Below are 16497 nucleotides of genomic sequence, written 5' to 3' on the forward strand. Positions count from 1 at the left end.
GGGAGGGATTCTATGAGATGGGAAAAGAAGAGTTTTAGAGGAGGGGGAAGGGAGCTGAATGCTGGGGTCATGTGTGAAAAACTGGGTGGGTATGAGCATCTACTGCCCAATTCTAGAGCAACAACATTGTCAGCTTCCCCACCAGATCCTCCCTTAGCTATGAGCTCCTAAAGGGCACGGACCTCCTGAGTTGGAATTTATATTCCATTTTCCTGCAGTGGGAAATTTAATGCAATTTCATTTAATGCAATTTATTTGTTCATTTCAGGCACTAGCCTGGAACCTCGAGGGAATGGGAGTGAATAAAAACTTCCTGGTTCTTGCTTGCATGGTGCTCATAGTGAGGTGGACTTTCAGAGAGCCTGCTGAATGGCTGGCCTTGTTCAAGGGGTGCCCTCTAGGAGACTCTAGGACAGCTTGTGTGTGGGCAGGAAATCCAAAGACCAGGTTTTGGGAAAAGAAACCAACTTCTGTTGAGGGAGGGAGGCTGAACTTTGCCTTTCACAGTGGGAAGTGGGGAAGGACCTGAGAAATTGTAGGGTCTTCCAGGGATTCATCTCTGCCGTTCATGAGCCTCTGGAAGCCAGACATTGCAGCTGGGCAGCCCTTTTCTGGAAGTGATCCAGAATGATACCTTAAGGATAATAAGGCTCTTCTGGAGGGCCCAGGACCTCCAGGCCTTACTACTACCCTATGTACCCTAGCATGGTCTCACTCCATCCATTATGGTCCCTCTTTGCTATCCTCACTATGTAGCTATCCTGAGTCCTTGGTTTTATCAGTTAATCATTTGGCTTTCATCTGCTGGACTCCATGCTTCCTCCATCTGGCTGTATTGCTGCCGTCTGGCTTGGCCCTAGTTGTTGCTTTCCCCTGCAGATAATTTTGGGCCCTTGCTTGCTCTAGCAACATCTCAGCCCCCAAGATCTCTCCCATCCTGCAGTGTCCCTTCTCGAACCACTAATTTGGGTTAGGCTTTCTGAGGCCTGTATTCGGCTCTGGCAGGGGGTCAGGTGAGGGGAGTGATGGGTGGGAGGTCTTTACCTCCTCAGTGTCCAGCCTCATCTTTAGCATGTATTTCTTGTTGATCTTGTCATAGAAGACCTTAGCAACCCCCCCCCCACCCCCTTCCAGGACACAGTGGGTTTGAGGTTTCCCTGCACCAGGGCTATGAACACTGCTTTATTCCCTGTGGTGGAAACATGCCATGTTTTACTTCACAGCCTGAAGGTTGGAAACACTGCCCATTCCTTACCTCCTCCTGGGGAGCTGGGTCCAGCCTGGAGCAGGCAGGGATACAATACTCAGCTTGTGCATTGGGGGACACTGGGGAAGGGGCTGGAGAAGAAAGAGGAATAGAGGAGACACAGGGAGAGACATATGCCCAGGAGAGATGATGGGATGAGGTTACTCATGAACTGGGACACTTCCCCAGGCAGGGTGCTGGAACTCCAGCAAATGAAGAATGACACTGTGCTGGACATCTTTCTTGTCACACTTCCTGTGGGCCAAGCGAGAGATCTGGAAAGGCTCTAGGTGGGAGTTCATCTTGGGATTGAGGGATCACATTTGCTTGAGTGGGTGGAGCATGGATAGCAAGAGCAGTGAGGGCCAGAGAAAACAGGAAACCATCTGTGGCTGGAATTGATAGTCATCAAATTCTGTCAAATTTCAGCCACTAGGGGGCACTAACACTGCTTCACCACTCAGTGGTCAAGGACCTTTATAGTCTTGATAGCATGATGCTGATATATAAAATGAGACTTCCCTTTTAGGATATCTATCTATCTATCTATCTATCTATCTATCTATCTATCTATCTATCTATCTATCTATCACCTACCTACCTACCTACCTTTCTTTCTCTTGAATTTCTCTCCTGGGAGTTCTGGTCCCCTAGTATAAGGTACTTGGGCCTGCTTCTCCTTGGGAGGGCTGCCACTTAGCTGAACTCTGTCCTAGATTTTTCCCAGCCAGTCTGTGGGCTCAGGATTAGTTTTCTTAGAAGTAGTGATTCCTGGGTGAGGACAGAACACATTGACAATCCAGAGGGCCTGTCTATGGACATCACCTTAACTGACAGAGCATATACCACCCCATCCCCTCCTTGTTTTGTTTTCCTGAGATGATGGGGAGTGAGCCCAGGGCCTTGCACGTGCTGGGCCAGTGCTCTATCACTGTGGTATAAACTACAGAAGATCTTCGTGGCTGATGAAGTTATCAATGAATAATAATTGCTTTGTTACAAAGCCCTTCTCCTGTGCCCTGGGCTGTGTGAGGCACATATCAGAGGTGATTTTGTTAATCCTCAGGGCAACCAGTGAAGTAGGTGCTTTTGCTATCTGCACCCAGGCTGAGATGGAAAACATTTTGTTAAGAAGCTCTCGGCTTGATTTTAAATAGCAACTAGAGTTCTAAACAGACGGTGTGGAGGCTGTACTTTGCCTGCAGATGTCTTGTCTTTGACCTCCACGGTGTGTAAACAAAGTAGCCAATCATGAAAAAGGAAAGATGTCACATGTGAATTTTGATTGGGAATTAGTGGGAGGTGAACCACAGCTGTCTCTTTAGAAGGGTGTCCTCTCAAGTGTCCCCCGCTTTCCCTCCCACATTTGTGTTTCCCCATTTCCTGCCTGACTCTGTTGGTCAGTCCCGTCAACCCTGGCTACACACCAGAATCCCTGAGGAGCTTAAAAAACATTCCGGATTTAATGGTCTGGGAGAGACCCAGGCATGGCTAGCTTTTCCAGCCCCACCCCTAGGTTGAGATGGCTTTAATTCACAGCGAGGGCTGAGAATGATGACTATAAACCATTTTGCAATTTTTGGTCTAGATCATAGATAGACCTTGAGTGCTGGCTGCTTTACTTCAAGGCTCTGTCTCACTGGCCAGAGCAGTATGGTGGTTTTTTTTTTTTTTTTTTTTTTTTTTAATCTCATGACCTTGTACACAGAGGACGTAGAGAGACTCTGTCCTTCTGGGACCTTGAAGGTAAATGCAATGGTTGTGAGGAAAGATACCTTGGCCTCCAGAGATCTTTTAACCGCTTCCACCAGAGACAGCTGAAAGTCTGTCCTGCTTGAGACCCCTTCTCTACTTTCCTTTGGTGCTCTCTCCTTCAAATCTGGCCTCAAAGGATCAAGAGCCTGGTTGCTCAGGGCATTTGTTTATGTGCTTGTGTTGCCTCTTCCTGTGGCTAGGTCTCCCATTTCTTAAGAGAACCAGGATTAGTATTGCTCAATGTAGGTAAGGTGTCTACCTTCCTGCAAGCATGACATTCACGCAACCCATTTGCCCCTGGCTCTGAATGTCTTAAGCAACAAAAGAGTTTATCAACCTTTTACACACATCTGTGGGATTGGTGTTTTTCCTAATCTGTTTTCCCACAGATTTGGCCATCCAGCTCAAACCTTAGATTAGAAGCACAGGTTGAGAGGAGGTTGCTGCTGGTATTGGGGTCTCCTGAAGGGCCAACTCACAGCAAAGTCCGAGGCCACCCATGCGTGGATACAGAAGAAGAAAGGCTTTCCTGTCCTTCCCTTCATACTCCCTCACCCATTCCACCATCTCCCACCATCTTGGTAGTCTGAGAGGTCTGCACGTCGGGGATGGAGCTGGAGAACTCCATGGACACATATTCCTGTACCATCTGCTGGTGGTAAGTGGTCGTCATGGTGACAGCAGGCTTGGGCACTCACCCTGTGTGGACCACAGAGAGGATGAGGCCACTGAAGATAAGGTGGTGGGAGGGATGTTCAGAGGGGTGTGTGTGTGTGTGTGTGTGTGTGTGTGTGTGTGTGTGTGTGTGTGTGTATGTGCGTGTGTGCTGTGTCTACAGACACAAGGGAGAAGGGAACACACAGCAAAAGAAAGTCAGGCAATGGACCTTTACTCTCTGGCTTCTCTTTGCTTCCCATTTACTTTTCCCTGACAGGTTACAAGGACTAATGGGCCTGTCCATTCACCCAGTAACACAAACAGTCCCAGGTTCCTGGAGAGGGGGGAGATGGGGCTTAAACTTACCCAGATAAGTGAGAATCACTCACAGGGAGCTGGGGTACCTGTTGAGAGGTGCATGGGAGAGGAAGACAGTGCTGGGCATTTCATAAGGAGGGAATGAAGTCAGGCAAAAGGAGGGATCCCCAACTATGCCTTTCAAGGAAGCTGACCAGCTTTTCTTTCTGGGTCCTGGGATGTGTGGTATTTGGAATGATGAGACAGGTGACTGTGCTTCCTCAGCTCTGTTTTCACTTGTCACGGGACAAAGGCAAAGGCTTAAATTTTATTTTTCATACTTCTTTTGAACTAGTAGTTTAATACATTAAGAACATAAGATACCATATACACTTTCTTCCCACCTCCCAGTCTTCCAGATAGGGACCTGCATGCAATCTGGGGTTCCCTCTGGAGCCCTTCCAGGGTTGTGTGGCCTTCCCATTGTACATTCCAGGCAGCCTGTCACACACAGTCCTGGCCCTGCTTTCTCTCTGTGCCTTGAAGATCTCTGTATACCGGTTTATGACAGCATCAGTGTGTTAGTGTGTTAGTGAATGGAAGCATCTGCCCCCTAGTTAACTTCTGTGGTGGTCTTTTTTTTTTCCCGAGACAGGGTTTCTCTGTTTAGCTTTGTAGACCAAGCTGGCTTCAAACTCACGGAGTCTGTCTGCCTCTGCCTCCTGACTTTTTTTTTTTTCAACATTACCTTTTTTTTTTTTATTAATTTTTTTATTTTATTAGTTCTAGTTAGGGAACAAGCTTATTTCAAGTCCGTTCTCCCTCTCCCTCCCCTCCCCCAAACTTCCTCCCCACCTCCAGCCCACCCCCACCCCATCCACCCACCACTCCCCAGCAGGGTAGGGCCCTCAACGGGGGCTCTGCAAAGTCCAACGTGGTGGCTTTTAAGAACCTATTTTGCATATGAGGAAATGTTTCTGATTGAAGTGACCTATCCAAATTGTCACCCAGAACAGATTCTGATCTTCTTGCTCCTCCAGAGAATCCAAGGCCTTCTTCTGAGCTGATAGTCTGAGGCTAACTCCCGTATTTCTACCTCCTACATCTTCACCTGGGTTGCTTCTGTCTCTGAAAGCATCCCATATTCTGCCTCACTTCGTCTCCCCCTCTGGCACAGAAAGTACCAGTTTATGTCTCTAGAGGGAATGGCAGGAAGCCTTACCTTCTTTACTAACCTGAGCCTTCCAACCCTTGAATGCTGTGCCTGTGGCCTGGAGGCTCAGCTGCTGCCCTGGCAGTAGGATGGACAGTCTCCTTCTTCATTCCAACAGTGGGCATTGATTGTCACCAGCCCCTTAGATGCTGCATCCTTGGGGAGGGCTTTCTTAGGCTCTTATTTCAGCTTGATGACACACAGCTTGGCAGAGGGAGTTGGGGAGTTGGGGGACGGAAGCAAGCTGGATGCAGGAATGGATGGAATGCTGGGGACCAGGCCTGGGGGAAGCTGATGTGGCAGGCCAGGAGTCCATTTCCTGTGCCTAATGGTTGAGGCTCTGTTTCTCACTGTTGCAGGGTAGGGCTTCTTTGCCCAGGGTTGCTGTCCCTGCTTGGACACATGAACACGTGCGGGGTGACAGGGTTGGGAGCAAAGCCAAAGGCCTTTGTCTCCCCAGGACTGGGAAGAGGTGAGTCATGTGGATGTGCCACCTTGCACAAATCCTTGGGACTACCATTTGTTCTGCATTGTGTGGCCTCTGAAATCTGGGTAGAGGGGCCCATCCTCTGGAGGGACATCTGTGTGAGCTGGCAGCCTTGCCCTGGACCTGTTGGACCAGTCTCCTTACATCCTGTTGGGCCTATGGGGCCCAATAGCAGCTGCAATTTCCAGCAGTTTCCATTGGAAGGCCTGAGCTGAGAGTAGCCCTTCCCAAAGGGCCCCAGGGAACTAGATCCTAAGCAATCTGGGACACTTCTCTGTTCTTCTCCCCTGCCCCTGGGATGAAGCAAAAGTAGCTGCCCCTGATGGTGAATGGAGGTCACCCCAGGGCAGGCTGCTGGCCAGCTAACACGGCTTTCAAAGATTCAACCATGGAGAGGATGGCACAGACAATAAGAAAAAAATAAGGGTGTCTGAAGCTCAGATGGGGTCCCAGAGAAAGTTAACTAATGCCCCCTTATTCCACCCCTGGCCTCCCTGACTCAGCTCTCTAGCTGGTGGCCTGCTAGCACATTGCCTTCCTGGAAGCTTTTCATACCCATCTGTGTGGTTCCTTGTGGTGCAGTGTACTTCTGTGGGATGGAGCTGAAGACCGAGTGAGAATCCTGGTGTATTAATAGACTAGGTTTTCAAATCCGGCTTCACCTATATTCCCAATCCCCACAGGGGGCGCCAGGGAGCAAGAGGGCCAACTATGTACATGGGTAGAGAAGGAGAGGCACAAATTCTGGAGTGCAAGGAAGCTGGGAATGGAGGGAACTGGAAATGACAGACCCAGGAGACTTAGTTTTGCTCAAAATGCTCTGTTTATTGCTCTATTCAATGACCATGAGCTAATTATAAAAAGACACCAAATGTCTCTGTTTGCCATGGAATAAATATTTAAAATCAGCAATAAAAACACGTGGCTCCAAGATAACACATGTTGCCAAAGTGTCATGCATGCCCTGATCATGGGCTCTCAACACACACGTGGACACAGGGCACACACGCAGAGCGACACGCAGCAAGACTTTTGGGCTTTCCCAGAGTGACACAGAAAGATGTCTTACAGGTCTGGAGTTGAGTCCCCATCCTACTCTTGGAGGCCCCCCTCAGGGCCCGGCTCTTTGGGGTTCCCCACCTGCATTTGTCCTCTTCCTCTCCAGTGCCTCACAGGCTGGTCATTGCCTCCTGAGAGTATCGAACACTCAGAAGCCATCTAGAGTAATGCCGACCCTTGCCCAGGAACCTTCTTTAGCTGGAATCTCTCTGTCAACCACCACGTGCTCTCCTGCCTGATCTCTGAATCCTATTCCTGCCATCCACATCCTGGTGGCAAAATGCAAAACCTGCCTTTCAGAGGAGCTGGTGGAGCCAGAGGCAGGTACCTCTGCCTTGGGGGTTTGGGGACCGAGGGGCTAGAGCTCAGTTCATTGCTCCTTTCCTGGCTGAGGGGACACAGTGTCTGGTACAGATAGCAGAGATGATGGGCAGACAGAACACATAGTGGTAGGACACTTGGGGCATGGCGTGGAAACACTTTGGGCCAAGTAGCAGTGGAACCATGGTTAAAACTGAGGCCCCAGGTCCCTATGATGTGGGTCAGGCCCAGGGGCCCCAGGCCTGGCCTGGCATATTCCTCCCCTGCCCTCCCCAACTCTGCAGTATGTACAGTAGAAGAGCTAGGCTGGGGGTAGGGACCAGGCCAGGATAACAGAGGGGGAGCAGACTGAAGAGAAGGAAGAGTGAGGGGAAGGGCCGGGGAGCAGGCCCAGGACCCAAGGCCAGATCTTGGGTTGTTGGGGTGAAGGCCCAGACTCAGGCTGGGCAGTGCCCAGAGGAGCTCAGAGGAAGAGTGTGGTCACTCTGAGGACTGGTGGGACAGCTGCTTCTCATAGAGGCTCATGACGTGGTGCACAAACTGGTACTGTTCGCATGTCTGGATCATGCCACCCCTGGCCAGTAGAGATGCAGTGGGCTGCGGGAGGGGTCCTCAAACACTAGGGCCACCAGCTATTCTGTAGCTCAGGGAGACTAACTCTTCCCAGTTATTGCCCTCTGCCCCCTCATTTCAGGGACACCCCTTGTTTTCAACCCCCGTCCTTTCTACCAGCTGTTTGTCTTGTCTTCCTGCAGAGAGCTGCCTGGATTCTGCACTGTCCCGTTTGTTTTTTCTGCTCCCCATCTGCCTTACAGACTATGTCTGGTTTGTCAACTGTCCCTCGATTCATGCACACATCACACTGCCACCGTCTCCTCCCCTGACCAGTGGCTGACCTGTCCTGACGGAGCTGGCATGTGGTCTTTAAGATGTCCACGGTGCCCTCGAGTCGCAGCTGCTGACAGCAGATGCTGGTGGCGATGAAGCAGCCAGTCCTCCCAATCCCTGCACTGAGGTTTGAGAGGATAGATGGCTTGAGGGGCACAGTAGGCCAGGGATGGGGGTGGCTGCACCCCAGTGGGTGGACAGGAAAACCTACCTGCAGTGAACGATGATTGGAGAACAATGGGGTCCCTCTTGTTGGGCTGCCTCCTCCACCTCCCGTACCAGGTGCAGGAGTGGGGGTGCCCGGTCCGGGGTCTTCTGGTCAGGCCAGGATGTGAACCAGTAATGCTTCAAGCCTCGCTCTTCAGTCCCTCTCTGAGAGAGAGACAGAGAGAGAGAGAGAGAGAGAGAGAGAGAGAGAGAGAGAGAGAGAGAGAGTCCTCCCACCCCCCAGATACATGTGAGTGTTCCAGGACCTAATTCATGCAAAGATGGAAATGGGAAGGGAGGCAAGGGAGGGGTGCAGAGAGTACAGGAATCCTTAGTCCCATTTACCATATTGCCTAATGGCACAAGGAAGATCAGAGTTGTGTGTGTGTGTGTGTGTGTGTGTGTGTGTGTGTGTGTGTGTGTGTGTGTCTGTGTCTGTGTCTGTGTGTGTAACATTGGCCTCTAAACTCTAAAATCATTCAAGAAAGGCAAAGAGCCTTTTCTTTAATTCATTACTATCTAGAAGTTCCTTGTTCTGACAGATGTTCCAGGCACCTCTTAGTCACATGACCTAGAGCACAGGGACTATGCTCTGCTTGCCCATCCAGCTGTCCTCATTATGTGCTGCCAGTCTCCTCTCTGCTCTACCTACCCACTGTGGGAAGATCCTACCCTCCTCCTTTCTGACTATCAAAGACCCATAACATCAAAATTCTCTCTCCCCAGCATCAATCTGGATACGTAGCACTGTGTTTAAGGCCTTTTGCTGGCTGGGCCTGATGGTGCCGGCCTGTAATACCAGCTACTTGGAAGGCTGAGGCAGGAAGATCAAGCCCACATGATCTACAGAGCAAGTTCCAGGTAAGTCTGGGAAACTTAGTGAGACTGTCTCAAAACAAACAAAATAATAAAAAGGGCTGGGGATGTAGCTCAGGGAGAGAGTTGTGTCTGAGTGTGAGAACCTGGGTTAAGTCTCCAGTACTGAAAACCTTACTCTACACCAAACCAGCAAACCCTTCACCACAGATTGAATGCTGTGGTTTCCTATCCTCCGCCTTCATATGTTGAAATCTCCTATCCATGGTGTGGGAATCTGAAGGTGGGGCCTGTGGGTTAGGAGTGAACACCTTCAAATGTGATCCATGCCCTTAGATTAGAGACCCCAGGGAGCTTCCTTACTCCATCATCCTTTCTGTTGTGGGAAGACATGCTATAGGAAGTGGCACATGTGTGTGCTTGCACATACAGCTGCTCCTTCTGCAGGCTAGGAAAGCGTCCCTACTTGTTTGCTCCAGGTCACCCCTTACCAATCCTCCAAGACCCCATACAGCACTTCTGGGAAGCACCCTCAGAGCATTCCATGTGTCATGTATCCTTCTGTAGCCTTGTCTATCACTAGTTGGTATTTAGCATCTCATGGGTGCTCCTTGAAAAGAGTCCAGAACGCAGCTTTGTCCTGAGTACCCAAGCCAGAACCACACCCAGAGCAGGTGCTTGTAAACACCCTAGTCCTTCCCTAGTTGGTCCCATAGCACTGAGAAAATGAGCAGCCCACACCCCAGCAGCCTGTTTCTACTTGGAAGCTGGTTCCTCGTGTCCTTGGGTTACATGGCTGTGACAGTGACCACAGCATCTGCCCCTCACTTCCTGGCCTTCAGTATTTCCAGGGAGCCTTGGTGTTAGATGCTCATGTGGACACTGTCATCTGGGGGTTCAGGCACCTTGGCATCTTGTCCAGTTCTGCATCCAGTGGGAGACAGGGCAGCTCAGAGGGACAGATGTCAGGCCCTGAACTACTTTCTGTGGCTGAACTTTGTGGCTGTCAGCATCAGTGACTTTTCCAGGCTGTTTCTGAACAGGAAATCAGCTTCCTGGTGCCCAGATTAACTTCCCTACCCTTCTGGGTGATCACAAGGGACTCCACCTTCTGCAAACACACCACTTCTCCAAACTAGAACCTTCTAATGCCCCAAAGGAACAGTATCTCCTCTTCTCCTTATCCTGGGAGAAGCGCAACTTTTGGGTGGGAGGAGACCTTCTCCCCCACTCTTTGGGGCTGCTCTGTGTTGCTCATATTTTGTGTGTTTTCCTTTTTCCTGCCATTTCCTGTAAGCATGATTGTGTGTCCTAAAGCAGCAGGGAGTGCCTGCCCTCTGGTGGTAGACATATTGAGTGCATCAGACCAGAAGCCAGAACCCCAATAGAAGGGACATTACCAGCACTCAAAATCATAAAGAACCTTCCATTATGATAAGGATAATGCTTGAAGCCTCCTCACCAGGACAGTCCTGGCCTTGGGAGGTTGTAGAGAAGAGCTAGAACTGTTGTGAACAGCAGTGCACAGGAACAGCTTGATGGTACATGGAAATAAGGTTTGGAAAATGTAGCTGAGGCTCTGTCTCCACCCTCGTGTCCAAGTCTATCCACCCTGCTTCCCGGTAAAACCTGGGTGTGGCATAGGCCTATGCATCACCCATAGCAGGCCTTTGAGCACTTTTTTCAGTTGGCAGTCCCAGTTAAGCCTCCCAGCTGCCCTGCCCTATCTAGCTCCAGGCCTCACCCTGAGAGAGATGAGTCGCAGCCGATAGTCCTCAGTATGGATAACTTTCTGCACGGTGATCTCCACGCCGTCGTGGACTACCTGCTCTTCTGGCCAGTATTCTGTGCACTTCTGCAAGGACCAAGATCAGGCTGTGTTATACTCCTATTCTCTGTACACATTTCCTTCCTGCTCTGCCGAGGCCAACAGGGCACATAGGACAGCAGGCTTTGTTATTAGAGCATTGTGTTGAAATCTTGGCTTCATAACCCATGACCTACTTCTCACTTCTGAGCCTCAGTTTCCCCATTTGAAAAATGAAAATGGTACTCCTTTAAGGACTTTGTATGTGTATGGAGCCCAGAGTTTAACCCCAAGTGTTGTTCCTCACATGAAGTCTACCTTGGTTTTTCGGGACAGAATCTCTCGTTGGCCTGGAACTAATCAAGTAATGGGACCGGCTGGCCTGTGAGCCCTAGATCTCCCTGCTTCGGCTGCCTTAGGACTGGGAGTACCATGCCTGGATTTATTTACATAGGTGCTGTGGTTAAAACTCAAGTCCTCAAGTGAACTATGTCCCCAGCCTTCCCCCGAAGGACTTTTTAGTGGAGATTCAATTAAATGAGCTGCTCATCATGAACTTCCACATCAATGGCAGACTGGGAGGCAGCAAAGTATGAGGGTTGAAAGCATGGCCACTGAAGGGGAGGGAGAAGTCAGCTCCAGACTCTGCTCTGCTCTATGTGGCCCTGAGTGTATACCTTAACTCTCAACACCTCCCATTTCCTTATGTTGATAGTTGAGTGCACACCAGGGTCACAAGATCCTCATAAAAATTAGTATGCAAATGAGATGCTTCATGTGGGGGCAAAAAGCAGGGAGCACTGAGCAATGGCACAGGGTCCCTACCTCGTTCATCTCCTCGATGTTGGTGATCATGACAATGATGGGTGTGTGCTCCTGCCACACCATGCGCCAGAAATCGGCCACCGTGCTGACGATGGGTCCCTGTGTGGCGATGTACACCTTCTCCTTCCCACTGTAGCCCTGCAGCCAGTCAAGTCCAGCCTGTCAGGTCAGGATCAGAGGTGGCACTCCCAAGAACCCATCTCACACTTAGAATCCCCTTGGGGCTTGTATGAGCCACATTGGCTTGGGGACAAATCTGCAGGATAGATCTATCCCACCAGCTCACGCCTCTCCTTTGGAGGAATGCTCTTGAGATGGAGCTACGTACCCGGACGTAGTTGGCATTGATATAGGAAGTCAGAGGATCTTCAGGGTCTGGTGAAGTCAGACACACTCTGCTGTGAGGATCTGGGGTGGGAAACAGGTGAGGCTGTGATCTGGGACTTCTGGTACAGGGTGCAACTTGTCATAGCACCCACATTTCCTGTGAGGTCATAGGCAGTATGTGCTCTCACAGGCAGTGCAGGGATGTCACTAAGAGTCATTACCTGATGACCTCCTTTATCTTGTAAAGACTAAAAGAGTTAACAGTGGGGATAGTTAGATGGCTCAGAGGGTAAAGACATTTGCTGCCAAGGCTGAAAACTTGAGTTAGATTCCTGGGGCCCAGCATAGCCCCAGGGGCAAACAGAATCTCACACATTATCCTCTGACCTCCACAAGTGTGCTCTATAATACTTATATGCATTGTATTCAAAATAAATATTATTAAAAGAGTTAAGGGGAAGAAACAGAGCCCCAGGGGAGAGCATACAATAACTTATGACAAATGCTATGCAACGGGCACTTGCTGTTATCATGAGTTTCCAGCAGACAATGGGAATGGAGAAGAACCTAGGGATGATGGCAGATGCCTCTCGTCTCCACCCCCTGCCAGCCCCCATCTCTGCCTGGGTCATGGCAGGTGATATGGGGGTGGACAGTTCTTGTCAAGAGGGTATAGAAGTGCTGCAGGGGTGGGGAGGGGTAAGATTAAGTAGGGGGGCTTCTGCATAGCCAGCAGAAGAGAGTGCTAAAGCAGACAGCTCTGCCTGGATGTCTTTGTTTTGCCTATCCAGGTTAGGTGCTGGAAGGACAGATGTGGACGCTGCCCTCTCTGGCCAGATCTCAGAGCTTTGTGATCAGGGAGTCACTGTGGTGATAGGAATGGTTACATTCTACAGCCCCTAGTTCATGCTGGCTCTGTGCCGTGCTTGTGAGAAGAGTCTTCCAGGTCAACAAGACACGCATGGTCCCTGCCACAAGGAGGGCAGAGTGTTGGGCAGGAAGACAACAAGCATAGTCAGAGAGCTCTGGGGCTGGAGGGACAAAGGGGTCAGTGATTGGGCTAGGGTGGCTGTGCTTCCCAGAAGATGTGGTACTTTTCAGAAATTAAAGGGCCAGGAGGATAAACAGGGAACACTGTCTGACCAAGTGCACAGGCCAAGGGTGAGTGAGATTAGAGAGATGGGAGTTGGAGAGGAGCCAGGTGCCACAGCCTCACACACCATGCTTAGAGAAGGTGACATTGACTGTTTCAGGAGGAAGGTGACATGATTAGCTTTCTGTTGTGCCCCATTGTGAGAGTGACAGGAAGGAAGGAGAAAAAGCACAGGTCAGGATGTGATTGCCACAATCCAGTAAGGAGTGTCAAGGTCACAGGTTTTCCTCCCTGGCACCTCGCCCAGGGACATTTATGCCAGTGTACCATGCGTCAATGCTTCTCATTAGAACTGGACAACATAGAAGACCGAACCCCCACAAAGTCATTTGGTAGTAAGGATGGAAGGGAGGGGGCTATATCTAGAGACTCATCCACTCATTCATTCAAGAAGGACCAGGCTGTCTTCCAGCTGCTTGCACTCTTTTAGAGCTTGAGGTGCAGATTGCGACAGTCATTGTGTCCTGCTGGGTCAGTGCTCACCCTGGGACAGAGCTATTTCTTGTGCCTGACACCAAGCTCTGTGCACAGAATCCAAATTTTCAGTCCCTGGGATGGGACTCAGGAAACGTGTTCAATCAATGATAGAGCAAATCTCAGGGGGTTCCCACCCACCCTGTATCCCAGAGGATGCCTCTGCTGAGCCTTCTATGACCTTTGTCCCTCCTCCCCAGTCTAGTCTTTTACACTTCAGGGTCAGCTCTGCCTGGCTGGGCAATATTCTATGTTGGGTTTGGGGGGCCTGGGGCCTGAATGTTGAGGGCTTGGTTGGAGGAGCTGGGAGCCTGTCAGCTATCCAGCAGGACCACATGGACTCTGGCTGACTTCAGTGGCCATTCTGAGGAGCCAGCAAAACCCTAGGTTCTGGGATACCCGGGCCCCTGCCTGTAGGGAGAAGAGGAGCAGGGGGGATAAGTTGAGAAAAGAGGTGAGCAGCCCAACTAAGGCATCCTGGCCTTAAATGGTGCTTTGTTTAAACATAACTACCTAGAGACTGTGTAACCATAGCAACCACAAGTCGATATTGTAAAAGTTAAAAATAAGTCATGACATCTTACATGCTGTTGGAGACGCTGATGGCAAACTGCTTTTTAAGGGCTCACTATTCCACAGACTGGTTGGAATAGGTTTTTGGGGATTCACTTTCAACAACTCAACCCCCTCCTTCTGAACTAGCCCCAAGAGGGCCTTGGTCAAAACGACCTGACAGTGACACCATGGGATGGAATAGGAACAGTAGTAGGTCACCTGGTCTGACCACCTCCAAAGGAGAGAAGCCCTGCTTAGGCCTTACAGGGGTTTCTCTGTGTAGCCTTACTCGGACAAATCACTACAGGATAAAGGTACCTCATTCCCTCTGGGAGGTGGCTTTGCTTGCTAGAGGACTGACAGTCAGGTCATAGAGAACACAGGTACACAGAAGAGCCTGAATCTGGGGCCATAGAAGCCCAGGTTTAGAACAGGTCTTTGTTTACTAACTGTGGCTGTGGATAAGCCACTTATCTTCTCTGAGCCTATTACATTATGTCTTCCTCTTAAAACATACACATTCAGGAAAGAAAGGCCCTGCTCATACTTCAGTCACTGCTCACTGCCTCAGAGCCACCCTTTCTCTCAGAGCTTCTACAGAGCTCAGTGCCACTAGCCAGGAAGGGCAAGTGTCCAGGGCCAGAAAGGCAGCCAGTGTCTGCTCTCATTCCCTTCTCCTCCTTGATTGGCCTGGCCTCTGCCCCATCTCCTGTGATGATTGTTTGTTGTCTCTGGACTTGAGGCCTTCCTGGATGACAGGACCCATCCCCTCCCCTCCCCACCCTGGGGCAGCAGGTACTCACTGGGAAGGATGGTTCTGTACCGATTCTTCCGCACCAGTCCTGGGATGTCATACTCTTTTGGATCCACAAAATTCATGGGGATTTCCTACATGAGGAAGACATGGGGCTGTGAGCAGCTTCAGGCTGGTCTCCTAGAAGTCCAAATTCAGGGGCTGCTTGCCTCTAACTGCCACTGCAGGGGCTGTCTTGAGTTCATGCATTCATTCGACAATTACTACTGAGTGAGTTAACACACACACACACACACACACACACACACACACACACACACACACACACACCACACACATTTAGAATAGTCACTGGCATATGCCAAGTGCATAAAATAAATAACACAGCAATTGTCTGTTGAGGGCCAGCTTGGTTTGAGATAGACATTCAATAAAAGGCCAAGCAAAAACAAGACCTTGCCAATCACCCTTTCCTTCCCTGCTCTCTGTGCAGCAACCAGCCAGGTAGTTTTGGGGATATGTGTTCCTGCTGTGGTCACTCTCACCTTGGACTTTTGTTTGTGATGTTCACTTTTTGGTAGTATTTGACCCACCCCCATCTCTTCTACACATCCTGTTTATCTGAGGTCTCTTCCTCTTAGAACTTTCCCTCATTGCCCAGTAAAAAGGGAACCGGCTTCTCATCCCATACACTGTTTGTCACACTGAAGCATCTCCAGGTCGGATGGGTACCCTGGCTTGTGAGGTCTCTTTGGATCCGGCCTCCTGCCATTGGGTCTGCTTCTCCTGTCCCTTTGCACATGCTCCTCTTATGCTGGACATTGGATCTAGAGCCTTGTGCATGCTGGGCAAGTACCCAACACTGAGCTAAAATCCCAGCTTTCCTCCCCCGTGACTTTTAAATCTGAGGCAGCCTTAGTAGGCTGCTCACTAACCCTGAACTCACTATGTGGCCCAGGCAGGCCTTGAACTTGTGTTCTTCCTGACTTGGATTTCTTTGATTTGTTATTCTCAGTCCTCTGCCCAGGCCCATGGGGGTCTGCATTCATGGCGCCATGCTTCCGAGAGTACTAGTTTTAGCCCTGCACCTTCAAATTGGCTCTAACTCTTAGGTTCACCTCGGCTCTATTCCTTCACCCATGGCTCTGGGATACCTCCCCAGGGATGCCTCACTAGGCACTCCTGTCTAATCTGTCTGCACACTTTAGCACCTGGTCATAAAGCTCACTGTTACTGGATATACTAGATGGTCTTTGCCCAGTGCAGATAGAGATACCATCTAGGGCTCTTGTGAGAATCAAAAGAAATAATAATTAAAAAAATCCCCACAATACACAATTGCAGAACTGACCATGGAGTTGGTGAGCAGACTTGTTTCTTCTCCCTGGCAAAATCTACAATATCTACTGAACAGGAAGGGACACAGAGGACTGTTTTCAAAGGGAGAGGATGATGGTGGGAGCTGAGAGCTGGAGCTGGGGTGATGGAGGAAGGATTTATGGGCTCACTGAGGTGGGAATGATGTGAGGAAGGTACTGGTCACTTGGCCTGCTGGTATTTGGGTGGAGCTCAAGGCTGGAGAAGAAAGCTGGTGCCCACCACTTTAGGTTTTTTGCAGGTGGAGACAAGCTCTGGAGATCTTGGAGCACTGAGCCA

General features: G+C 50.1%; 1 protein-coding gene across 1 annotated transcript in view; it reads right to left on the reverse strand.

The window, feature by feature from the left end:
• Positions 1-6459: 6459 nt before the first annotated feature.
• Positions 6460-16497, reverse strand: part of Ptpn5 (protein tyrosine phosphatase non-receptor type 5) — a 51180-nt gene continuing 41142 nt past the window's right edge. Inside the window, exons 8-14 of the mRNA XM_035441653.1 lie at positions 14891-14975; positions 11907-11986; positions 11579-11716; positions 10691-10801; positions 8135-8295; positions 7932-8045; positions 6460-7609 (exon numbers count right to left, since the gene is read on the reverse strand). Of these exons, the coding sequence (XP_035297544.1) occupies positions 7516-7609; positions 7932-8045; positions 8135-8295; positions 10691-10801; positions 11579-11716; positions 11907-11986; positions 14891-14975 (783 nt within the window). The 3' untranslated portion in view covers positions 6460-7515. The remainder of the gene's footprint in view (positions 7610-7931; positions 8046-8134; positions 8296-10690; positions 10802-11578; positions 11717-11906; positions 11987-14890; positions 14976-16497) is intronic.

Source organism: Cricetulus griseus, chromosome 3 (assembly GCF_003668045.3).
Source record: "Cricetulus griseus strain 17A/GY chromosome 3, alternate assembly CriGri-PICRH-1.0, whole genome shotgun sequence".
Lineage (NCBI taxonomy): Eukaryota > Metazoa > Chordata > Mammalia > Rodentia > Cricetidae > Cricetulus > Cricetulus griseus.